Source organism: Carya illinoinensis, chromosome 12, assembly GCF_018687715.1.
Source record: "Carya illinoinensis cultivar Pawnee chromosome 12, C.illinoinensisPawnee_v1, whole genome shotgun sequence".
Lineage (NCBI taxonomy): Eukaryota > Viridiplantae > Streptophyta > Magnoliopsida > Fagales > Juglandaceae > Carya > Carya illinoinensis.
Window position 1 is genome coordinate 25,001,663 of NC_056763.1, and position 24,598 is coordinate 25,026,260.

General features: G+C 36.6%; 3 protein-coding genes across 5 annotated transcripts; all 3 read left to right on the top strand.

The window, feature by feature from the left end:
- Positions 1-3,297: 3,297 nt before the first annotated feature.
- Positions 3,298-7,305, top strand: LOC122289488. The gene is made up of 6 exons (XM_043096526.1): positions 3,298-4,211; positions 4,559-4,721; positions 4,951-5,127; positions 5,213-5,296; positions 6,098-6,179; positions 6,500-7,305. The coding sequence occupies exons 1-6, from the start codon at positions 3,868-3,870 to the stop codon at positions 6,937-6,939; spliced, it is 1,290 nt and encodes a 429-aa protein (XP_042952460.1). The 5' UTR covers positions 3,298-3,867; the 3' UTR covers positions 6,940-7,305.
- An 8,136-nt stretch (positions 7,306-15,441) lies between these two features.
- On the top strand, positions 15,442-20,474 carry LOC122289758 (granule-bound starch synthase 1, chloroplastic/amyloplastic-like). 2 transcript variants are annotated; one of them, XM_043097025.1, is made up of 14 exons: positions 15,442-15,600; positions 16,227-16,599; positions 16,735-16,815; positions 17,095-17,193; positions 17,296-17,385; positions 18,142-18,205; positions 18,294-18,394; positions 18,493-18,602; positions 18,713-18,956; positions 19,041-19,217; positions 19,310-19,501; positions 19,592-19,678; positions 19,794-19,922; positions 20,069-20,474. In XM_043097025.1, exons 2-14 carry the CDS (start codon positions 16,243-16,245, stop codon positions 20,183-20,185), a joined length of 1,848 nt encoding a protein of 615 aa, XP_042952959.1. In that variant the 5' UTR covers positions 15,442-15,600; positions 16,227-16,242; the 3' UTR covers positions 20,186-20,474. The 2 variants fall into 2 exon arrangements, with proteins under 2 accessions (XP_042952959.1, XP_042952960.1); XM_043097026.1 differs by lacking the exon at positions 15,442-15,600 and adding an exon at positions 15,610-15,752.
- A 739-nt stretch (positions 20,475-21,213) lies between these two features.
- LOC122289759 (glucan endo-1,3-beta-glucosidase 11-like) lies at positions 21,214-24,344 on the top strand. 2 transcript variants are annotated; one of them, XM_043097027.1, is made up of 3 exons: positions 21,214-21,638; positions 21,761-22,878; positions 24,006-24,344. In XM_043097027.1, exons 1-3 carry the CDS (start codon positions 21,584-21,586, stop codon positions 24,093-24,095), a joined length of 1,263 nt encoding a protein of 420 aa, XP_042952961.1. In that variant the 5' UTR covers positions 21,214-21,583; the 3' UTR covers positions 24,096-24,344. The 2 variants fall into 2 exon arrangements, with proteins under 2 accessions (XP_042952961.1, XP_042952962.1); XM_043097028.1 differs by having other exon boundaries at positions 21,218-21,638; positions 21,764-22,878.
- Positions 24,345-24,598: the final 254 nt, after the last annotated feature.

The following is a 24,598-nucleotide window of genomic DNA, read 5'->3' on the forward strand; positions in this document are numbered from 1 at the left end:
TTAAAATTTAATATTTTTTTAAAATTAAATTATATCATATAAACACTTTATTATACGTGTTATTTACACCGATTTATAAATAAAACTTTTTTATATAAAATAAATCAATGAAGAACTTTAGGGACATGATCAATATATACTTTCTTTCTATATATTATAATGTATTTATTTCTCTCTATACAAAGATATGAATATATTTAGATTAAGGACACATGTTATTTATTATTGAAGAACATGTTAATTTTTGGTAGAACTAAATTGTCACAATCATGTTCATAATGACATGATGGATCAAGTTCACTGTCAAATTAGGTATTTAAGTAACTTCTTATTGTCTTCTACTTCATGAGATGTCATATCGATTGTCGAATCTTTTAAAGCTTTTCATATGTTCCAAAAGAGAGGCTCTATATATATGTGTGTGTTTGTGGCCGTCTGTTGCTTTTCATATGTTCCAAAAGAGAGCCTCTATATATATGTGTGTGTTTGTGGCCGTCTGTGGAGGCTTTCTACCAAACTAGAAATCATTGTAGTAGGAATACTTTTCAGCCTCCAATTCTTTATAATGGGTCCCTACTCCCATTAGTAGCGCATGAAACTCACCTACTTGCATTTTGGAAATCCTGAAAAATGCCTTTTTTTTTTGGGGGGGGGGTCTCAAACATTACCCTAATTCAACCGTGTGTACCTCGTGTCATGATGCAGAAACACTAAAAAAAGGTCAAAAATAGTGTGCATTTTTCTTCCTTCTTCATTGAACAATTAAAAGTGTGTACCACAACAAAAGAAAGAAAAACAACCAACGTGAGGAAAACATGTAGAGATGTGATTTGATAGTACTTTGATGGTGGTCGGTGGTACAGGATGTGAGATGTTTGTGTGTGTTATAAACCACATTGATAGTGGTCGGTTCAGATAGTGATTAATGATTATATGCTTGTGCCTCATGTGTTATATACCACAATTTTGGAAATACCAAGGGTGGTGGTTTAATTATTCTTGGGTTGCTCTCAAATGGTTTGGCAAGTATTAGGTCATGTTGCAGTCGGATCCGAATATAGATTCACTCTATTGGTATTAAGCATCCGCCTAAAAAATTATCGAATTTTTTAGTGAGAGTTGGAGTCTAAAGTCATGGCTCAAATCTAAAGTGAGAAAGCACCTAAAATTTATTTCCGTCTGGGTCTCTGAGTCTCTCTTATTAAATTTTTAGTTGATAAAGTATTACTATAGTAGTCATACCCAGGTAGTGAAATCACCTCCAGTTGCACCTCTCGTCGCCTCCTGTTATCATTTTTAAGTGAAAAAAAACAAGGAAGCTCTAACAAATTACAAGCAAAACCAGTTTTGCTTTGTTAATCTACAAGCATTGTTGATGATCAAACATTCATATTAAACAGTTTAGTAAACACTTATCTCTGCAGGGCAGAGAGTTGGGTGTCGGACATCGATTGACAGCCATGTCTCGAAAGAAGAGTATAATGTATGTGCCTATAGTCAGTAATTGTCTTGAAAGTATATTAGAATTGTGAGGTTAGATTATAATGCATCATTTTCTATACCACACATCCATATATGATTTATTATTTTTATTTTTTTATTTAAATACAAATATATTAATATGTAAATATGTGTATTTAAATAAAAGAATAAAAATGACAAATCACATATTGATATGTAGTGTAGGGATGATAAATAATATTTATAGCATAATTAATAGTCTCTTCTAGCAAAAAGAGGAGAAAATGGAAGACATAAAATGTTATACACGCCACATGTAGATTATGACAAAATTTTTTATCTCATTTAATTATTATAATCTTTTTAAAATTTTATACAAAATAAAATAAATAATTTAAATTTTTTAAATCTTAAAATAAAAATAATATTAAAAAAATATTTTAATAATATTTTATTTAATTTTCAACTTTAATCTTATCTCATCTCATATGTGAAAACAATCAACGTTTTGCCTATGACTTGAATAAATCAGACTTGATAATATATCTACTTAATAGTTAAGCAACTTTTGCAATTAATTAAGGACCAACTTGTTACGCGAAAGCTTCAACAACTTGACTGTGAAGAGCGGTGAGGGGGACCTTTGAATATACAGCTGTGCACGTTAATTTATGTTGGCATAAAAATAAACAGGTCAAAGTGTTGAATCCACTTCTTAAGACAATTTCTTCTATGGTCTAACCAAGTGTATGAAATAGACTTTTCTCTACTCGTTTTTGGGTAAAGTTGACGAGCATGGCTACTGAGGCCGGAACCTGCAACGAAGTTCATCCTCGTCCAATGTTTCGGTTCCCTAATTTGATGTCAACCAAAGTGCACGGAATATTGTTTTATTGTTATTAAATCAGCAAAGTGCCCCTTTGCTATACCTTTAACACGTGCTTTTAAAGTGTTTTTTTTTTTTTTTTTTTTGAAAAACTTGGGTCTTAAAGAAAAATAAGAACTTTTAACTTTGGAGGATAATAATAATAGTAATGGATAATGGATCTATCAAAAAAATAATAAAAATAAAATAAAAAAGTGGCGTGCTTTGGAATATTATGAATACAAGCGATGGTAAAAGTTAGACAAGAGGTTTATATTTTTATCATATATTAATAAGATATAAATATCTTATAATAGTTATTATTATTTATATAAATCTTTTAAAATAAAATTAACTATTTAATAAATATTTTAAAGTTTACTTTATATGTTTGTCTCAAATGGAAAATTACAGAAAACTACATTGATCGCTATCAATAGGATAGCACTACAACTATCGACGATAGTTTTCGAGAGATTCTTTAATTAGTGTATTTATTATTTCTTTTTCATATATTTTTTTAATATCTTTTTTAATCATTAAGTAATTCTTAATACTATTAATAAAATAATTATTTAATTATTAAATAAAAATAAAAATAAAAATATTTTTTTTTATTGAAACCAATCATCGGGATGTTTTATGCATTTTCCCTATCAATATACACCACAAAAAATGCAAGCACAAAATGAAAGGTGTGGAAAGGTTGAGAAATGCAAAAAAGAAAGGCGTGTGAACGCGGACGCGGTGACAACAGAGCCGTAGATTATACAGCAGAGATGTGATACAGACTGTGGAGTGGTAATGAGCAGTCAGCCGTAGATTAGGTCCAATAGACCGTACGTTTTCATTTTTCAAAGCACATTTTTTTTTTTAGCAGAAGTTCGCAGTTGTTTGGGGGGTAAATTTCCGCGTCCGTCGCGTTCTCTGGGTTATGTGTATATATAAAACCTTATCCGTGTAACTTTCCCTTTTAAATTCATTTCCTCGAGCATTTGTTGCGCATCAAAGATAACTCTTACCCCTCTAAACATAGCGCGCGCGCACAAACAAACAGCAGCAATTTGCCCAAAAGCCAAAAACATCTCTAAAGAGCCTGAAAATACCAAAATTTCGGGCCTACGGTAATCCCAACACAACGTCTCTCCACCGCTTATCTCGAAATCCTTATCCGTAGCTTCTGAAAATACTTTGTCTTCTTCGCTGGCTGCTGCAAGAACTCGTATCTAAATCTCATCATTCAGTCTTCACCAAGCTTCTTTCTCTGTTTATTTATTTTTCTTTTCTTTAAATTTATATTTCGACTGAATTTATTGAGGCTGGTTCTGGGGGTTTATCTTTTATCTTATTCCCTCTCCCTCTCCCTCTCCCTCCCTTGAAACCCTCGAATGATCGCTGTGCTTTGACTTTCACCAATCCGATTGAATCGAGAGTTCTTTCAAATATTGTTTCTATTTTTTTTTATTTTTTATTTTTTTCTGGGTCTTCGTTGAGTATTTAATTCGGGCGTCCCCTCGTCTCATTGTCGGGTTTCTTTGGTTATGGCCTTGCTTTCGGCTTTATTGGAGATTTTGCGGAGACCCACAATGGTGGGTATGCTAAGCGAGCTCATGATGTTCATAACGCCTCTGTGGATGGCGGTTATTGTTGGGGTTTTGGTTGGATGGGCATGGAAGCCCAGATGGGCCAAGAATCTGGGCAATTGCTACGTGTCCAAGGACGCTTTGCCAGCGTCACCGGCCTCATCGATGACCACGTGTTTCGCTTCCATTCCAATCTTGAAGTTGAACACCTTGAAGTTTCAGCTGCCCAGCTGCGTTTCTTGGACTGCCGATGATAAGGAGAGTCTCTCTTTGCCACCCGCTGCCACCAAATCTGATTCCAGGTTTGTTTGGTTTGTTTTTGTTATTTAAGCGATCTAGTGACTTGGGCTTTGCTAATAATTCATTTCTTATCATTTCTTAATACTTTGGTTAAGGAGGTGGAAATAAGTCCAACTGTTGAATTAAGATTTGGGTCATGTCATTGTCTAGAAGCTAGATTTGTTTTTTCTTTGGTTTCGATACGGAGCTACGAGCAAGGCAGCTCTGCTCCGGAAAGAAAGAAGCCATCAGGTCATTTTTAGCTAATGTGAATTTGAAAATTTCCAATCATGGAGTTTGAATCAGAGCATGGAAATGGCAATTGAGAATGAAACTGTGATCTTCTAACAACTTTACTTTAATTGGGCAGTTTGTCACAGCACGATGCTGAAAAATCGGCTTGGGTGACGGAAGAGGATTTAGAGCACATATGCCGGCTAGTTGAGGAAAGTGATGGTGGCCCTGCTTGGATTCAGATGATGGACCGTTCTACCCCTAGTATGAGCTATCAAGCTTGGCGTAGAGACCCTGAGGTGCCTTTCTTTCATTTCTTGGGCTTCCCACCATGAATATGTAGTTTATGAACAATTAATTATGTCCCCACCATTATTTATTAAAAGAGGATATGTATTTTGAGAACGACCACAAAAAAATGTAGTTTGATGGCGACATGATGGGCTTGTGGAAGTGACTCTAGCATCATATTAGTTTGGAATGTAACGTTTGTGCACTCTTTGATTTACTTTTTGGTGTCTTTGCTAGACTGGCCCTCCACAATATCGGAGTAGGACCTTGTTTGAGGATGCTACTCCTGAGTTGGTGAGGGAATTCTTTTGGGATGACGAGTTTCGAGTAAAGTGGGATGACATGCTTATACATGCTACAACCTTGGAAGAGTGTCCCACTACAGGAAACATGCTGGTGCAGTGGGTGCGAAAGGTAAGGAGAGCATTTCTTAATCTTTAGATGCTTGTATTGCCCTTGTTTCATTTGCTTGTGTCTTACAATGTTTTCTATGTTGCAGTTCCCCTTCTTTTGTAGTGATAGAGAGTATATAATAGGCCGTCGAATCTGGCAATCTGGACGATCTTACTACTGTGTAACAAAGGTATGGGATGATTTCAGCTTATTTGGTATTATCTAAAACTGGCAAAGTTATAGTTTTGAAGTGTGTTCTTTAGTTTAAGGAATTAGGCACTTCTGTTTGTTTCTTTTTGTTGTATTTGCTGAGAGGGAAAATGCTTAAGTTTGAGATCTGTTGCACCTAGAAGTGTCTTCACATTTATCTACTTCTGTAGTTTCAAATTGTCTTCGTAGTTTCAAGAATGTATAGTCAATTGGACAAACAGATGTAGTATCCTTCAGATTCTTTTTTGTGTTCTAACCACTTGTTGCAATGCAATTTGATGCTGTGACATGATATATGATGATAGTTGTTAGTTTTCTAAGTATGATGGTTTATGTAGCTTTATAACTACTGCATCTTTTCCGGAGGGAGGGAGAGAGAGAGAGAGAGAGAGAGAGAGAGAGAGAGAGAGAGAGAGAGAGAGAGATTCTGTTGCAAATGATTTTCCTGTAGCATCAAAACTTGGGCAATGTGAGGCTAGTCACAAGTTATGTATCATAAGCTTTATTTGCACATGGCACTTTTTTTTCCTCAAATTGTTAGTAACAATAAAAAGTTGCACAAAAACCATCCGAGGAATTGATTTCTTACAAAAACCACTCAAGGATGAGTGGAGGACATATGGAGTGTCATAAGCAGCATGCAGCTAACTCACGATTCTCAATGGCATCCTTCGACTTCATTTCTCTATTTGTTTACCACTGTTTATAATTTTGGCTAAATTTGATTTCTTGAAGTTTCTGAATAAGGAATAACCTGTTTTCATGTTTTCTATCATCTTAGGGAGTACCCAGCTCCTTGGTGCCAAGGCGCAACAAACCTAGACGTGTTGATTTGTACTATTCAAGTTGGTGCATTCGTGCAGGTAATATTAGTTTTACCGTGCATCTTTTCATCATGAAAAGTGCCTATATGTATTCCTCCCATTTTTGTGGTGTTGTAAAAGTGGAACGCCTTCATTCTTAGTTTTGAATCTCGCTGCTGCAAAGTTGGTATATTTTTGGTTTCCACTAGTGAAAGAGGATTAAAAAGAAAACCTGTGAATTTTCCTAAGATGGGTATCTTTCTTGAGACATAATGGTCTGTGCCGCAGCAGCTTAGATTATTAGTATTTTCTCTATGCTATTTCTCGTGGTCTTGGACCAAATCAATGACTGAGACGTGTTTCTGTTGTATATTTACCAGTTGAATCGAAGAGAGATGGCCAGTTGACTGCATGTGAGGTGTTGCTATTTCATCATGAAGATATGGGTATACCATGGGAGATTGCAAAGCTTGGGGTTCGTCAAGGCATGTGGGGTGCTGTAAAGAAGATTGACCCCGGTTTACGCGCATATCAAAAGCAGAGAGCATCTGGAGCCCCACTATCACGTTGTGCTTTCATGGCCCAGATCAACACCAAGGTCAGTGCAGACTACGTGAGATCATTGGAAAACAACAGCAGTGATTCGTCTGAGGTTGAAAAGCAAGACTCATCTGGGAACCAAAAGGAGAAAAACATACCCAAGCTTCTAATTGTTGGTGGAGCAATCCTCCTTGCCTGTAGCCTTGACCGGGGGCTCTTGACTAAGGCAGTTATATTTGGAGTAGCCAGAAGGTTTGGGAGAATTGGAAGGAGGTTGTGATTGAGAATGCTTTTCGCGTCATTCGAGAGATACCGGCCACTTCTTTGTTGCAGTGAAGTGAGAAACTGCTCAATGATGGATCTCCTACTTGCCCCCTTTTTAGAGGATAGAAAACATAATTCTTTTCCTATTGTTTGAGCTATAGAGCAGCTTTAGATTGGAGAAGAGAAGACCGCTCGTAGATGTAGTCGTCATAGTTGGAGATGTCATTAAGGATCTCATGCTCCAGAAATAACAAGAATATTCAAGTTCTTTCATATTCATGTCCTCGGTCTTTTTCATATTTCCTACGTGGCTTCATCCTTGTGCATTATGACTAAAAGAAACAAACAACAGAATATGAATACATTGATAATTTTCAGAGCATGATGCATTTCCTTAAAAAGAGTTGATTATGAATTTTTTTTTTTTTTTGCAAGAGTTTATTATGCAATTACTGGTGCCCTTTACAAGCAAACTCGTATTTTTTTGTGATATCTGCCTTGGAGCTTCTTCATGCATGGCCACTTTCCAATCGAGGAGAGGATTTCGACCGAGACTCTAAAACTGGTCGAATGCGTATGGGGTTTGGTTTACAAAAGAGTTGAGGATACACAGAGAGCCATAATGCATCTAAGAAAAATAGATGCCTCATGGCCTCCCATCTGTGGGTCATGGAGGACTGAGTGATATCAAAAGGCGAGCCTGGTGCCCTCTGGTTCGCTGGGCCCATGCATCCCTGAGGTAAGCTCTGTTTCTTTCGTTGCATGTGGCTTAGCAAATCCCCGGGTTTCTCACAATTCATGTATGCACAGAATCATATGTTTATTGCGTAGACATGCGATCATCCCCTGGGACTCCCTATGTAAAGTTCCTTTTAAGGCATAGTATTCAAGGTCTTCGGATCTCAAAATTAGAATTCCTTGAGCACGTATCCCAGTTCTGTTTATGCTTCCAATTTGTCACTATTACCCTACTATAAAGCCCAAGACTTTGAATCTAAAGATTGTATAACTCTTGAAAAACTCCGACTTCTGTTCACACCCGAAGCTTAAAACAGTCTTTTGTTGTTGTTGACATTGTTGTTTAGGCTGAGGATAACTTAATCGAGAAATGCTACTTTGCATCTTAACATCTTATACTAATATGAGATTTGTCATTTTTGTCCTATTTAAATACACATATTTACACAAAAATGATAAATCATATAGTGTGTGCCGTAGAGATGATAAATAGAAATTTTCAACTTAATTAGATCCAAATGAACTAAAATATTTTAATTAAATAAATCAGATGTTATTTGAAGAGCACAAAACGGTGAATGGTTAAGCACAATCTTGTTGAGTCACTTTGTAAACCCCACTACTAATAATACCTGAAACCTTTTCCCTATCTCCAAATTTTTTTCTCTCTAGAAAGAACCCACCCAGTGGACAGATTGGCCCCACCCCCCTGAGTTGGTGCTCCCGATTAGATGCCGGGGGACAGATTGACCCCATGGCCATTTGCCCCACCCCGCCCACTCACATTGAAACACAACCGAAAAAGAACAACAAAATCCAAAACCAACCCAAGTTTTTCACCAAATCCGCTGATCTATCTAGAAAACCACCAACAACAAATATACAAAGTTACAAACATAGATTAAAAAAAAAACATTTCAGAAAAAATCGCAACCTTCTGCTCCTATTAGACCATGATGAGGTCGTGGGTTTGAGCAAAGAACCATGACCAAACCATGACCATTTTTGGCCCACGGTTGTCTCACAGTCAAAATCTTCAAAAAGAAAAAGTGGAGGAGAAGGAAAAGCGGATGAGGAGAAGACGGAGGAGGAGGTGAACAAAATAAGAGAGAAGGGAAACCTGGAGGTAAAACAAAGTTACATAAGGGCTAAGGGAGAGAGTAGAAAGGAGAGGAGAGAATGGCATTGAATTAGGATTTTGCAGCTTTCTTTATATAGAACACAGTCAACCATCAAAATGACGATCGTTTTGGGGTTAACACTATTTTATACTTCCAAATTTACTTTTTTAATATATATATAGAGAAAAATGATAATATGATTACCAAATATACCCATCAAATGATCTCACTCATATATTTTTTTTTCTTAATAATTAAATAAGTAGTTATTAGTGATTTTTTTTTCATAATTAAACACATTTGGTGAATATATTTGATAATACCCTAGCATTGTCCACATAAATATATATATATATATATATATTATACATATATATATATATATTATTGGGCCTGAGGAAACCCCGGGCAGGCCAGGGCTGGACCCTGGCTTTGTCCTGACAACCAAAAGTGTCCACATATCGCTTAATACTTGATGATTTGTATGGTCTCATGATCTTACATATCTCTTAATACTTTTCGAAGAAATTTGGGTCTTGAATGAGGTTTAAGAAGACGCATTCTTTCTATCGATAGAAAATCTGAGGGGCCTCTGTGCATAGTGGAGATCAATCCAATTCGTAGAGAGCACTCATCTTTTATTTAGGTGCTTTTTACCTTTTTTTTGCGTTTGAGTCCTCATCATTTTACTAACGAAGTTACGAAACTGTTTCCTAGTGGGTTGGACCAGATTCATTTCGTACCCAATAGGATCGATTGCTCATTTTAATTTGTTGCTCTGCAATTTCTGTAATAAATTTTTTGTTAGGTTTCTCATATGCTTTCCTCTTTTATCTTCTTAACTTTTAATACAAGCTTGATCAGAAAAATATAAAAATAAAAAATAAACCCCACGTTTAAATGAGTTTGCGCTTGAGAATCTCATGCCCAAAGTTGAGATGAATGAATAAGAATCAATAAACGAATCTTGAGAAAAATAAGAAGAGAAACAAGTAATAAAGAGGAACAACAGCTGATCAATTAGAGAACCAGTAGTTTACATAGCCGTCGGAATCAAGATCGATTCATCAAAGAATGGATGAAAAGTAATCAAATTTTCGGTAACGTTAATCTTTATCATCTGCTATATCCGTACGTGTAATCCGATCTCCATCAGCCGCACAACATATTCATATAGCGCAACTTGAAAAACGTAGCAAAAACTAGTGAGAGACGAGGGTCTCAAAGCAATTCAGTCCATCCAACTCAGGAGCGAACCTCGGCGCCCTCCGTTGCTGCTGCTTCTTATCTTTCTTAACAAACGCCGGCGTTGGAAGCGAGTCTCCTTGTTGCTGCTTCTTGCTCATGTCGATGCTGGCGGCGGGGGCGGCGGTTGTATTACTGCTCCCCTTGGCGATAGAAGGGAAGGAAGCCCTCACAGTTTGGCCCAACAACTCTGCGCACACGGCGTCAAAGGAACTGAACATGGAATTCATGACTTTTTTTTTCCCTCTCTTTGAGTCTTTACTCCTCGAAAGACAAACCCCAAGAGAAAAGGGTTTCTGTCTAGAGAAAGCTGTAGAGGGATTGATGTTGGTTCTGGTTTGCGTTGATTGTGAGGACCAGCAGACGAAGGTTATATATATAGGAAAAAAATAGGGAAACGGAAAGCAGTTCAATTTCCGTAATGGGTGGGGGAATTCTAGGAAGCGTGTGTCTCGAAAAAGCGTGGAAAGCTAAAGACGGCAACTGGACCCCATGCCCCAGTGTGCATGCGTAGGATTCCAATATATCCTAGCCGACAGTCAGCGTCGGTTTACTCAGGATAGCCTAAGGGGAAAGCAAAGCGAAGGAAAGAAAGACCTGGTCTTCATTTGCTCAAAAGCATTTGACATGAAAATTGGCAAAAACTAATGACGTCAAAAGCCACCATCAATGGCGGCCCTTAAGCATCATCAGAGACTTTGGGACTCACAAAGTCGGCGTGTTCATGAACAGACAAGTGCGGATGATGGCGTTACGTCTCTTGCCCCATTTTCATTTACTAATTCAAGTTGACACCCATGAAGGTTTCATAGCCTGTGTGAGAATTCCTTTGCGTCGACATTGTTTTAATTAATATAACTTGTGGCAACATTTCAAACAACATATAACAAAGCTATGCGCCTTCAAAACAACATTTGTTCTAATTTTGTAAGATACATCTCAAACTCACATCTTCCGCACACCAACTCTGACCCACATAGATTTTTCTTAGCTCCAGTTCCTTGATACTTGATCGGCCAAGGGGCAAGGAACCTCCAGATCGGAACATTGAATGGGCTCCATTTTTCATTTTTGAAATAAATATTACTTCTCTTCTTTGAACTTGGCTCAATGTATTTCTCTCCACGTTTGATTAGCTGACTTTTCTCTATACCAATAAATTATTATTTCCTTTTCTACTTTATTATTTTTCCATCTATTTCTTGGGAGAGGAAGAAGAGGGTATTCTATTATTTAGTTGTGTTACAATACTAATTAAATTTTTAGCTCACTTTTAGCCAATGGTAGTGAAATTTGAAGCATAATTCTATAAACTTTAGCTACCTAATATTTCAACAAAGAAAAATTTTATATACAGTCACTTTTATGTATTATTTTATATATTCTGTTAATATGATTAGTAGTATTTTAAAAAAATTTATGTAATCAATTGTATTAATAAAATATATATAAAATATACAAAAGTAAATGTTTATAGCATAAATGCCAATAATGCTTATAATAGATAGAAAGATAGGAACGCATTAGTGTGAAACTTCCTGGCTTAAGAGGCGAAGCTGCAACTTGGAATGAGTCTGGGGATGGGGGAACCGTTCCAACTTCAAACACATGGAGATATGGATTAGGACATGACGTACCTTTGACGGACTGCATTCATTTATGTACTAACCTTTCCCCTTTTTGAGCTTATCTTTCCCCTTACTATTTTTTCCACCCTTTCTCATCTGCTGGGTTAGTTGGCTTGCACTTACCCCATCAGTAATAGTAACGTTAGATGTAAAAATTTAGTTATAATTTAATATGATTAGTTAAAAAAGTAAATTTTATTAAAAATAATATTAAGTTAAATTTTAAATATGAAGTAATTAATATTAATTTATAGATTAATATATAATTTTATTTATATATAATAAAACTCATGTTAGATACCGTACGTAAATACCGTGCATTTAAAAATATATATTATTAAAAATTTAATTATTTTATATAAATATCATATTTATTTATTTATTTATTTTAAATAATGCATAAACTTACCCACTTTCTAACTTAAATATAATTTCTACTCAATTAAATGCAGGGTTTCTTAGTACTTTACCGGCAATGGATCGATCGGGACAGAGTAAAATGGAGCTCTTTTTAAAAGTGCCCTTTCTTGGTTTTACAAGTAAAGCTTCAGGAATTTTCTTGATTTTGAACTTCCAGGCAACCTCGTTAGTTTTCCCAGACTTGTTGGGTTTGGTTTGTCCCACGTTGTGACTGGTTTTAATAATAAAAGTGATGCTACGTGATATCGCCATCTCATTTATAATATCTCACATGTGATATATTTATTTTTTTATAATAAAAATATATATAATAAATAATCATTCAATAGTGATACAAATAAAATGATAATAATTGTAATATGCCTCGATTTCTGCGATGATTGATCCTTTTAGACAGTTTAGGCCTCATATCTTTAAAATGTTAGATCTAGTTGTTTTTCTTGTCTAATAGAATTGTTGTTGTTTAGTTTTTTGATTTTGGTTCTTTTGGTTTTTTACTGGGTTTTGTTTTTGTTTCCACGGTATTCCTCCGTGAAAAATGAGGGTTTTTAATAAATATAGAAATGGGTCACTTTTAGATATGTGACCTTCCGCTCTTCTTTAAGAAAAAAAGTAAGATGATAATATGATGTATATAATTTTTTTATAAAAGATATTTATAATATTTTAATATATACAGTATTCTAAATTATTTTTTATCATATTTAATTTATTACATAACTCAATTAATATTATTAATTTATTATATTTCTATTCTTTCTCCAGTCTTGTTTATCTATAAATATGGAAAAATAATATGTATTAAAAAATAATTGGAAATACTAAACATGTAGCTATCAAATTCTATCTTTTCATAGACTTCCTCTTTAATTAGAATAGTTTGGAAGTCTTTTTTAAACACAAAATTTTCACTTTATCTAATCTTATCATTATAATTTTTTAAAATTTCTATATAAAATATTATAAATAATTTAAAATTTTCAAATCTCAAAATAATAATATTTTAAAAAATAATATTTTATTTAACTTTTAACTTTTATCTCAAATTAAAAATTCTCATCTCAACGTCCAAACATAACTACACTTCTAATTCGAACCTCAAAATTGTGAGACCCTAGCCGGTTTTAGAATTCTATTGTTTACTAACTTTCTCCAACACATGATGCAATAAAAAAAAAAAAAAGCTCCAAGGAGATTAGTTGTTTGCGGTTGCTAGTACTATTTAATTTCGAATTATATTCACTTACAATATTAATAATAATAATATTAAGATTTTTTTAGACGTTTAGAATATTTTAAATAATAGTAAAATACTTTAAGTTAAGACATTTAACTGAGTCTTGAGAAAAGAGAAAAAAAATAAATACAAAAAATTATATTATTATTTTAAAATTTAAAAAATTTATATTATTTTATTTGTTTTATTTGAAAGTTTGAAAAATTTATCATGATTAAATAAAAAATTTCAAGATTTAAAATTTAAAAATATATTACATTTGAGTGATGTTGGAAAAAAAATATTTAAGAATATCGAAAATATCTTAATAGAATCCTGCTACTAGTACCGATAGTTGGACCAGTAAGTGCAATGTAACTTGCCACGTGACAAAAAAAAAATATTTTAACTATAAAATAATTATATAAAAATAAATTTATAAATTAACGTGACTTAATATAATAGATTAAATTATAAAATTATTTTTATTATAAAATAGATAATAAATATAATAAATTTTATAAAATTACGTTAATTTATAAATTTATTTTTATATAATATATTTGTTAGCATCGTATTTTGCGTATCTTTATACTAGACTCTTAACAATTAAGAATTTCAATCCTGGACCTGTGAAGATAAAAAAAATACCGCGAGATAGAGACCGGTAAGCAGGAAATCTCTAATGTCAAAATCAATATCATTTTAATATTTAAGCTCAAAAAGAGTCATTCGTTTCTGAGAATGATCTTTTATACCAGGTTACTAAAATGCTTCCGTCTGGCGTTTTCTTCAAAGCCACATGCATAGATATGTGTTCGTAAAATGACTGAAGGTTCGTTCGTCCAGGAGCGATCAGCATGACCGCCGGACCCATGATATTGTGGCCGTGAAGAAAAAGCATTGTGCATGATTGCAATTTGGCAAGCAAAGGATCCACCCATTTCAAAACAAATTGCTTTCGGCCACAGGAGCCTGCCTCTTCGGTTCTTTTACAGCCACAACCGGTGCTTTGGGGAAAAAAAATCTTCCACAGTGAAATTTGCGTGGTTCCAAAGGATGACAACTGCTTTCTGGTGGAAAGACCCGTGACTCGTGAGCCACGAGTGCAAGTGCATTATTCTCCTGCAGTACTCGACCTTAATCACATCAATCTCCTGAATCATTAACGCGACATTTATTTTTGAATTTTCTTATTTTTAAATATCGTGTCCAGTTCTTATTTTAAATTACAGAAATGCTAAATTCACTGATAGTTAGATCTTAACAATGTGTTTTGATATTTTTTTAATAATTAAAAAAATATTTTTAAATAATATTATAATTTTTAAATATTAAAAATACATAAAAAAATAAAATAGATAAAATATACTTATCGAGTCACTTTTAAATCATTGCTATAAACAGTATAATTAAGATATAAAGTTTCAATAAGACTTAAAGGGCTTATTTGATTTTCCTAAATTTTAAAAGGTAAAAAAAAATCCAATTTTAATCCAAATATCTTTAAAAAATTTTAAAAAAATTAATTTCAACTTTTTATTTGGTCGTCTACCTAGATTTTCGCTGAAAAGTTAAAAATTGCAAATTAAAATAATTTTTAGAAAAAATTAAAATGATTATATTCAAATAACTTTTTAATTTTATTTTTTAAAATGATTTATTTATCTTCACAAAACTCTATAGAATATGCATCATAATAAGTTTTTTTTTATTAATTAAAAAAATTTCTCAAAATTATGTTAACTAAACAAAATTCCACTTGCTAGCTTCTCCACCGTCCATTGTAATTTATATATATGATTTTTATATCATTAGAAAACGTATGAACTCTCAGGACGGGAATGGAATCCATCCAGATCGCTTCTGAGTCCTGACATGTTGAGTTTGTTGCTTTCTTCAAACGGGGCCCGCCCCCGAGTCGTCTTCAATCAACCTGAACCACAAAGAAAGCCTCCACGGTGTCGTTTTCTTCCACTTGTGTCGTTTTATTTCAAAAAATAAGCAAAAATATCTACCTCGGGAGGTGGGCTGAGCAGACGACCAATTTCGCACTAGGCGGGCCCACCCACGTGCCAGTATTGAGGTGCCCAGGAAACGGTAGATAAATCAACCATCCCTATATCGCCACGTGTCATGGCACGAAAATTTTGGTGCGCAAGTACAAATACTAGATCTTCGGTGTACGCCTTCTCACGGTCACGGAAAGTCCTAAAGCCAACCTTTCAACTGTCAGCAGCTCGATTCTGACTCCTGAGACTGAGAAGTGATCAGAAAAACACTTCCTCACTCTTTGAGGTTGCAACTTTGTAAGTACCCAGATGATCTCCTACGATTTTGTAACCAAACTTTGCTAGAATAGTTCTGGGATGTTCGGTTTCCTATGATGCCTTCAGTTCTTGATGTTATCAGAAATCAAGTTCAGAGATTTTCTCGGTTTGATGTGATTTTGAAAGTGAAAGTGATTCTCATTTTCTCCTCAGGGTTGTGTTTGTTATCATGAGCGTGTGTTAAATTTGCTTTCTTGAGCTATTTTTGTGCCATTCGCTGAAGTGTTGGTTTTAGAGTCTGAAAATTAGAAGTCTTCTAACGTCCAAGTATTATATCTGTTTTCGTAGAACTCTTGCTTAGTGAGCTCTGGCTTTGTTGTCATCTTTGAGACATGTCAGGTCCGAATCAACCTTAATTTCACTACTAAAAAAATTAATTTATTTGTTGCAAGCGATTTGATTATCTGATTACTCCCCAAAAACAATCCCGATCATCTAAGGGCGTGTTGCTTACGGTCTTGATAACAGTTGTCGTCAGTTTCTTAATTGAAAGCTCGATACCTACCTTAATTTCACAGTAATTTTCCATTTAATGGTCAGCATCGTAATTTTTAATTAGTATATATGTCGAGCATTTTGTGAACTACTCTTGTTATTCATGTCAGACCAAGGGCATTATTGATGGCCACCGTGACCGGCTCCCACTTTGTATCAAGAACTTCACATGCCAGCAGTCATGGAAGTTCAGGATCAGAAACTAAAGCAAACTTGGCACAAATGGGGCTCAGGAGCCAAGCAATGACCCATAATGGGTTAAGATCTTTGAACAAGTTGGATATGCTACAGATGAGAACCAATGCAAAAGCAATTGCCGGGCAAGCAAGAAGCAAAGTGGGAGACACTCAGAATGATAGGCCCGCTGGGAAAATTATATGTGGACAAGGAATGAATTTGGTCTTTGTGGGAGCTGAAGTAGGTCCATGGAGCAAAACCGGTGGACTTGGTGATGTTCTTGGAGGACTGCCACCCGCAATGGCGGTAATAGCGGAGTTCTCTTTTACTGTTGATTATTCTCATTGCTTGGTTTGCAGTTGTAATTTGTAGCTATTCTGGTATAAGTTGGAGCATTTGGTTGGATATGTTTGATGATTTATTATGGCAATTAATGTCTAGGCTAAGGGGCACCGAGTTATGACAGTCTCTCCACGTTATGACCAGTACAAAGATGCATGGGACACTGAAGTTCCAGTTGAGGTAAATATCCATGGTTGGAAAATGATTTATACAGTCCTAGAATATACAAACTCAGTACACTTTGTTTGAAAAAAAGTATGAGAAATATGAACCACATCAAAAAATTAACTTTTTCATGGTTGACTCTGTTTCTTTTAAAGAGTCTACAGAACTTCATATATTATGACTGAATCTAGCATTCCTTTTATGTTTATGGAGAGTCTTCCTTTTGGCGGGATCATGTCTTGCTCAATTTTCTAGGCTTATGAATTCCCCCTTGATTGTTCTCTCATGTGCCAGATAAAAGTTGGGGATAGACTGGAAACTGTTCGCTTCTTCCACTGCTACAAGCGAGGAGTTGATCGTGTATTTGTGGATCACCCAATATTCCTTGAGAAGGTTCTCTTTTGATTTTGTGTTTGAAGCACCAAAATCTTGGGTATGAGCCACACTTAAAATAGTAGAATATTCATCTGATGTTTGACTTTCTGAATACTCCAGGTATGGGGTAAAACTGGATCCAAAATCTATGGCCCCAGAACTGGGCTGGATTACCAAGATAACCAACTTCGTTTCAGCTTGTTGTGCCAGGTAACTTATCCATTGCTCCCTTTATTTTATTTACTATTTTCAAACTTCGGCCATTGAATTGGGATGAAAATTGAAGAAAGCATAAAATTGACTTTGCTGATGGCACACAACAATTGTGAATTTTTCCCAATTATCTGTCATTTCTTAAGGTGAAAAAAATGTTTGGTTCATTACTTGCAATTAAGCCAGACTTTCAACCCATGATCTGCCAACTTTAAAGTGCTCATCTACTAGTAATTAATATTGAGAAGTCCTACACAACTTAGGAACAAACTTATCCTGGACTTTATAAGGAGTTACCATACTCCTCCTATTAGGCCTTTTAAGGGGAGAAATGAGTGTTTCTATATAGTATCATAGCAGGCTAACCTATGACCGATGATGGGCTCCTGCAACCTACCCACGATGATGGTACCGGAAATACCGGCCCACATGTAATGGGGTGTATTGAGAAGTCCCATACGGTTTAGGAACAAACTCATTCTGGATTTTATAAGGAGTTATCATACTCCTCTTATTAGGCCTTTTAAGGGGAGAAATGAGTGTTTCTATAATTAATTTGTAACAAAATGTTTGAAGTCTTTAGTATGACATTTTTAAACCGAACAATGATTCAGCCTACTCAGGTTGGTTCCCATCTCATCATGCATTCAGTATGTAGTTGTAGTCTGGTAGCCGATCAATCTCATAGTTATCAACTTTAGCATCTAGGATAACTCAAATAAACTTCCCCCCACCTCCTTTCTTACCTTTCAGGCTGCTCTGGAGGCACCAAGGGTTCTGAACCTAAACAGCAGTGAATATTTCTCTGGACCATATGGTGCGGTCCCCTTCTTCGTTTCTTAAAAAATTTGATGTTTCTGTCTATAAATAGCTTCATTAAGGATCTTCCTTTCTGCCCCTTGCAGGGGAGGATGTTGTCTTCATTGCTAATGATTGGCACACTGCTCTTCTTCCGTGCTACCTGAAAACCATGTACAAACCAAGGGGAATTTACCAAACTGCCAAGGTAAGGTGCTATTGCTTCAAAGTACCATCTTATGAAATGGTGATTAAACTTGACTATTCATTACTTAGGGGCTAACGCAGCTTGATAAGTGATGGCAGGTTGCTTTCTGTATCCACAACATCGCCTACCAGGGCAGATTTGCTTTTCCAGACTTCTCGCTTCTCAATTTGCCTGATCAATTCAAGGGTTCTTTTGACTTTATTGATGGGTAAGTCTCTTAAATGATTCTTGTTTGTATTAGAACGAGGAGTTTCAGATAGACAAGATTTGGGGAATGATCCTCTTGCTAGATGTGTTGTTAATATTTCTGTGGTGCAGGTATGAAAAGCCAGTCAAGGGAAGGAAAATCAATTGGATGAAGGCCGGAATATTAGAATCAGACAGGGTCGTAACTGTGAGCCCATACTATGCCCAGGAACTTGTTTCTGGAGTTGAAAAAGGTGTTGAATTGGATAACATCATTCGTAAGACTGGCATCACTGGTATTGTGAATGGGATGGATGTTCAAGAATGGAATCCGGCCACAGATAAATACGTAGATGTGAAGTATGATGCCACAACTGTAAGTAACTTGCAAAAAAACTCAGTTCCTTTGGAAATCTTCCTGTAAAAATCATTACTTATGGGTATTATATATAATTTATAGGTTATGGATGCAAAGCCTTTATTAAAGGAAGCCCTTCAAGCAGAAGTTGGGTTGCCTGTTGACAGAAATATTCCTTTGATAGGCTTCATTGGAAGATTGGAAGAGCAGAAAGGTTCAGATATTCTGGCAGCGGCTATTCCAAAGTTTATTGGGGAGGATGTTCAAGTCGTAGTCCTTGTAAGTCATTTAGGATGTTCTCTCTCCTAAAGTGTAGCTGCTGCAACAGGCACCATATTGAGTTTGACAATTGAATCTTTTGTTTCTATCAGGGAACCGGCAAAAAAACCATGGAGAAGCAAATTGAAATGCTGGAGATAATGTATCCCAACAAGGCCAGGGGAGTGGCAAAATTTAATGTCCCCTTGGCTCATATGATTATTGCTGGGGCTGATTTTATACTAGTCCCAAGTAGATTTGAACCATGTGGTCTCATTCAGTTGCATGCTATGCGATATGGAACGGTAGAGCCCTTCTCCACTTGACAAACTTTGAAAGCTCACTTGACAAACTTTGCATAGCTAATCATCACTTATCGTGTAACTTGTCCGCAGGTGCCTATTTGTGCCTCGACTGGGGGCCTCGTAGACACTGTCGAAGAAGGTTTTACAGGATTTCAGATGGGAGCTTTCAATGTTGAAGTAAGCAAATGAATTTTCATGCTTCTCCGTGACACGAAAGTGCATCAATTCCTCTGTTTCTCTGTTCTACTTCATATGGAAACTAATGAATCTGTGTTGCCGGGATGCTTTACAGTGTGATGCTGTTGATCCAGCTGATGTGAATGCAATAGCAGCAACTGTCAAGAGAGCTCTTGCAACCTATGGTAGCCCTGCCTTGAAAGAGATCATCCAGAATTGCATGGCCCAAGATCTTTCATGGAAGGTCAGTATAATATTCGCCCTTTGGGATGCAAGTTCCATTCGTAAAGTTTACTTGCATTCTCTCAAGAAAGTTTTCTATTGCTCAAGTTAAAGCTTGAATTAAAGAAAATATTTCTCTATCTCACTGGTTTGAATCGTATGATGCAGGGACCAGCCAGACTATGGGAAAAGATGCTGCTGACCCTGGGGGTTGCAGGCGGTGAACCTGGAATTGAAGGAGAGGAAATTGCTCCTCTTGCCAAGGAAAATGTTGCCACTCCTTGAGCACCACATCCAATGTCTTATCGTCTACTAGTATTAAGTACACTAACAAGTCTGGCCACGCGTACAGAATCTACATCATATTAGGAGTTGGCGCTTTCACCCCATTCAAGTATCAAATCGTGAGCAAAAGCAACATGCCTCACTGCTGTTTTGTAGTATTTTGAGGGTTATAAAGCGAACATGTGCTGTTATGAACAAAGGAAGAAGATAAACCCGGTTTTGGAAGTTAGTGCTTAAAAATACTTACAAGCAATATATAAGTAAATAAATCTAGTTATTTTGCCAGCAAGTGAAGTGCCTCTTTCTCCTGCATATTCACCATCTTCATGATATGCAAATGGTTGCTTTTAGATTCATTCCGAAGGATTGGATCCTATAATTGGTTTGAGATCAAATGGGTTGGGTTCTAAAACCTCTCAGAACGGACTCAACCTAAGTTCAAGCTCAAGTTGCCCCTGAAATAATTTTCAAAGTCAGTGGAATTCAATGAACGGTTAGGATCAATAGTTGAAGATGTCGCAGGCTTTGTGCTCCCTACATGATAAACAGCTGGGACAATGCATCGGAATGATTAGCTTTAGTGCATGTTTGGCACGCTGGGCCACGTTTCAAAAAATTTCATTTCTAGCTCTATTTCTTCACTGTTCATAAAAAAATGTTCTTACTTTTTTACCACATAAAACGCAAGAGTCACCGAAAGGTTGTCGCAGTTGCCGTTTCTTTTGTTTTTTTTTGCATGTAGGCCACGTATTCTGCGCTGGTTTCTCTTTCAGCTAAAGAGAGGAAGAAACATAAATACAAATCTTTTTTTTTCTAATCAACATAAATACAAATCCAAATAACAGAAAACGTAGTAAATCTTTACCGCAAAAAAAGCTTTTCCTGGTCTGGAAATGGTTACCATGTGAAAGGTGTCGGAGAACAAGCCTTGGGCCCCGCCTCAACCCTGCATCATAACCATCCCCGCAGAGAGAATCAATCAGAATCGCACAACTACTATTCCCTATGCTTCTTTTAAGACAATGACAAGACGGCTACTATCTCAGTCAGGAGCCTCGCACTCACACACCCTACTCCGTAATCACAATGTAATCACGCAGTTTCGACTGATCGTAAATACTACCGATTTCTCGCTGTTCTGCGCATACAGCACACCATAAATTACCCATCTCTCTCTCTCTCTCTCTCTCTCTCTCGGTCTACAGCTAGCGTTCCCGGTTGCAGTCCACACGTACGGTCTCAGACTCGCATTGGCTGCTTGCTATTTATTTCTCGTTCATATCCTTACGGCTTTACTCTTTTTTAAGAGCCGCAGCTGCATAACTTTTCAGTTGGCTCCCCCCTAGTACCGATCAATCAAGTTGATCTCATCTTCTGCTTGAGAGAATCCTCGGTCCCATGGAGTTGAGCACATTTCGCGACTGGTCTTCGGTAATACTACTTTTTATCTCAGGTATGCTACACAGTCATCTCGTTTTTTCTGATGTATTTTGTGGCTTTTTGGCTTCGTTTGGTAAATTGGTTTCTACATTCTCTGACTTGGAAGTTCCATTTTCGGGTTTCAATGTGCATTACTAGGAATTTTGTTGTTTCCTGTAATGGTTGCTTCAATTGGGATAAACTACGGCCAAATAGCGAACAATCTACCTTCGCCAGAGAGCGTGGTACCTCTTGTCAAAACCATCGGTGCCACTAAGGTGAAGCTCTACGACGCAGATCCACGAGTGCTCAAAGCATTCGCCAACACCGGCGTGGAGTTCGTTGTCGGGCTAGGAAATGAGTACTTGGCGAAGATGAAGGACCCAGAAAATGCCCAAGCCTGGGTCAAGACCAACGTCCAGGCCTACCTTCCGGCAACGAAAATCACCTCCATCTTCGTTGGCAACGAAGTTTTAACCTTCAACGACACCTCTCTCGCAGGTTGTCTCCTACCAGCAATGCAGAACGTGCACACGGCGCTCGTGAATCTTGGGTTAGACAAGCAAGTGGCTGTGACCACCGCTCACTCCCTGGCCATTCTCGAAACCTCGTACCCACCTTCGGCCGGGGCTTTTCGCCGCGATCTGTCGGGCTGTATCACCCAGATTTTGAGCTTCCACGCCAAGACGGGCTCGCCATTCTTGATCAACGCGTACCCTTACTTCGCGTACAAGGCGAGCCCGAAGCATGTCACGCTGGACTTCGTTCTCTTCCAGCCGAACCCAGGGGTCGTAGACCCTGTTACGAACCTCCGCTACGACAACATGCTGTTCGCGCAGATCGACGCCGTGTACGCCGCACTCGCTTCAGCTGGCTACAAGAAGTTGCCGGTTCACATCTCCGAGACGGGTTGGCCGTCGAGAGGGGACGAGAACGAGGTCGGGGCGACCCCGGAGAACGCCAAGAAGTACAACGGGAATCTGTTTAAGCTGATGAAGAAGAAGGGTACACCGATGAGGCCGAGTTCGGACCTGAACATCTACGTCTTTGCTTTGTTCAACGAGAACATGAAGCCCGGACCGACTTCGGAGAGGAATTATGGGCTGTTCAAGCCTGACGGGACTCCTGCGTACGCCCTTTGCATTGCCACAAACGACGGCGTTAGTAACACTACGAACTTCGGGGGCTCTACTCCTGGGGCCCCTATTCCTGGGAGCTCTGATACCCCCCTGACGCCGCCCACAGGTTATTTGTCCATTACCTCTGCTGCTCCGGTGAGTAACTCTTTGTTGATAACTTTTTCAAAGAACTAAAAAAAAAAAATTCTTTGCCGTTTTTAGTGTATGATAATGGGACCATGGATAATGCTTCAGGTAACTGTTCAAAGGTAGAAAACGACGTGCATATCTTGAATTCAAATCCTAATTGGGAGTTGTATACTCTTAAAAGAGTATATAATAATACCAAAAGTTTAATTACATAACATATAATTCGATTTTTCAAATAAAAATCTATTTCAAAACACTGAAGAGTTGTAAATATCACTCTAAAACAATTATTATTTTACCAAAATATCAACAGACTCTAAAATAGTTGTATTCTTGCTACCAGTCTCAAGGCTGTGTTTGGAAACATAATTGATGTCGGATATTTTTAAATTATTTTATTACTATTTATAAATAATTTAATGTTATTTACAAATTATTCATCACTATTTTACTATTATTTAATATTTTATAAAACATTTTATTAATATTTATAAATTATTTGAATATTCTTAACATCCAAACAAAACTTTAATATTATTTATATAAACAACAATAAATGCTGCAAAAACATTCATGTAGAATTCCAAGATACTTTTTGCTTGGGAAAACCCATTGTTGGCATTCGGTAATGGGTTTCCTCCATGGATCTTACTTCTAAATTTATAATAAAATTTCTTTTATATTTTCTGATTTATTTCTTAAACTATAAATAAAATACTTTATTTCATATTTCTAGCCTTAACGAGGTGATTCGAGACCTTGCTTCCACGAATTCAACCTCCTATATATATATAGATATCAAAAAATAAAAATAACGAATAAAGAAGATGATGGACGGTAAATACCTACCTGTCAAGCAGCAAAGACGACATGATAGATCTTGTGCACATAAATGTACAAGATGCCTACCTGTCGCCTGGTCCAGTTTCCAAATTTTAATTGCCATTAAAATCCTGACAAGATATTCACGAGTGTTAAATTTTTATCAGAACTCCATGAATTCTGAAGTTTTGAGAGCCTTCAAAACTGGTCCCTCCGATGGATAGAGTTGTTAAATTGTGGAGGTCCCTTCAAAATAACAGTAATTTGTCGTCAAACCCAACACACACTAATGGTGGTGCTGTTGATTTCAGGAGAGGTACCAATCGGTGGCTGCTCCGGCATTCCTTTTCTTCTTCACGTCTATGATGATGATGATGGTGATGGGATTGATCCACCATTAAAGATGGGGAGAGCTAAGCGTTCAAACTTGTCCCAGCCTCCAAGTTAAAAGCAAAAAATGCAGCAATAAAGAGAGAAAACGGAGGCTACTATGCTGTGTACATTACTGTGTTCATATTCATCAAACCAAACTAATGGGGACCCTTTGGGCCTTTACCCCATCTATGCATCCTCTTTCATTTGATTAATAATTGCTGGTGTGGCCTGTAGTTTTATTGAGGATTGAAGTTGGATGATTTGGTGCTTGTTCATACATTTTCTCACTTTCCAGTTGGCAACGTACAGTAAATAATTCTCACTGGTTTTAAGAATAGGTATGTGAAAGATTAAGGAGATTCTTGGCTTGATGTGTTTGTTGTGGCTCCTCTTTCAGCTATGTTATTACTGAAGAGGATCTTCAATTTTTTAAAATCTGAGTATATTAGCATAATTTATGATGTAAAGTTACAAGGTGAGGAGATAGATGCTCTGTAGCAATTTTCACAAATCCTACTAAACAGAGGAT

Bases quoted from the DNA above. Each gene is read 5' to 3' on its own strand.
- LOC122289488 (XM_043096526.1), top strand. From the start codon at position 3,868: ATGGCCTTGCTTTCGGCTTTATTGGAGATTTTGCGGAGACCCACAATG. The intron at 4,212-4,558 runs GTTTGTTTGGTT...TTAATTGGGCAG, and splicing joins GCCACCAAATCTGATTCCAG to TTTGTCACAGCACGATGCTG. The intron at 5,128-5,212 runs GTAAGGAGAGCA...TCTATGTTGCAG, and splicing joins TGGTGCAGTGGGTGCGAAAG to TTCCCCTTCTTTTGTAGTGA.
- LOC122289758 (XM_043097025.1), top strand. From the start codon at position 16,243: ATGGCCACCGTGACCGGCTCCCACTTTGTATCAAGAACTTCACATGCC. The intron at 16,600-16,734 runs GTAATAGCGGAG...ATTAATGTCTAG, and splicing joins GACTGCCACCCGCAATGGCG to GCTAAGGGGCACCGAGTTAT. The intron at 16,816-17,094 runs GTAAATATCCAT...CTCATGTGCCAG, and splicing joins ACACTGAAGTTCCAGTTGAG to ATAAAAGTTGGGGATAGACT.
- LOC122289759 (XM_043097027.1), top strand. From the start codon at position 21,584: ATGGAGTTGAGCACATTTCGCGACTGGTCTTCGGTAATACTACTTTTT. The intron at 21,639-21,760 runs GTATGCTACACA...AATGTGCATTAC, and splicing joins AATACTACTTTTTATCTCAG to TAGGAATTTTGTTGTTTCCT. The intron at 22,879-24,005 runs GTGAGTAACTCT...TGTTGATTTCAG, and splicing joins CCATTACCTCTGCTGCTCCG to GAGAGGTACCAATCGGTGGC.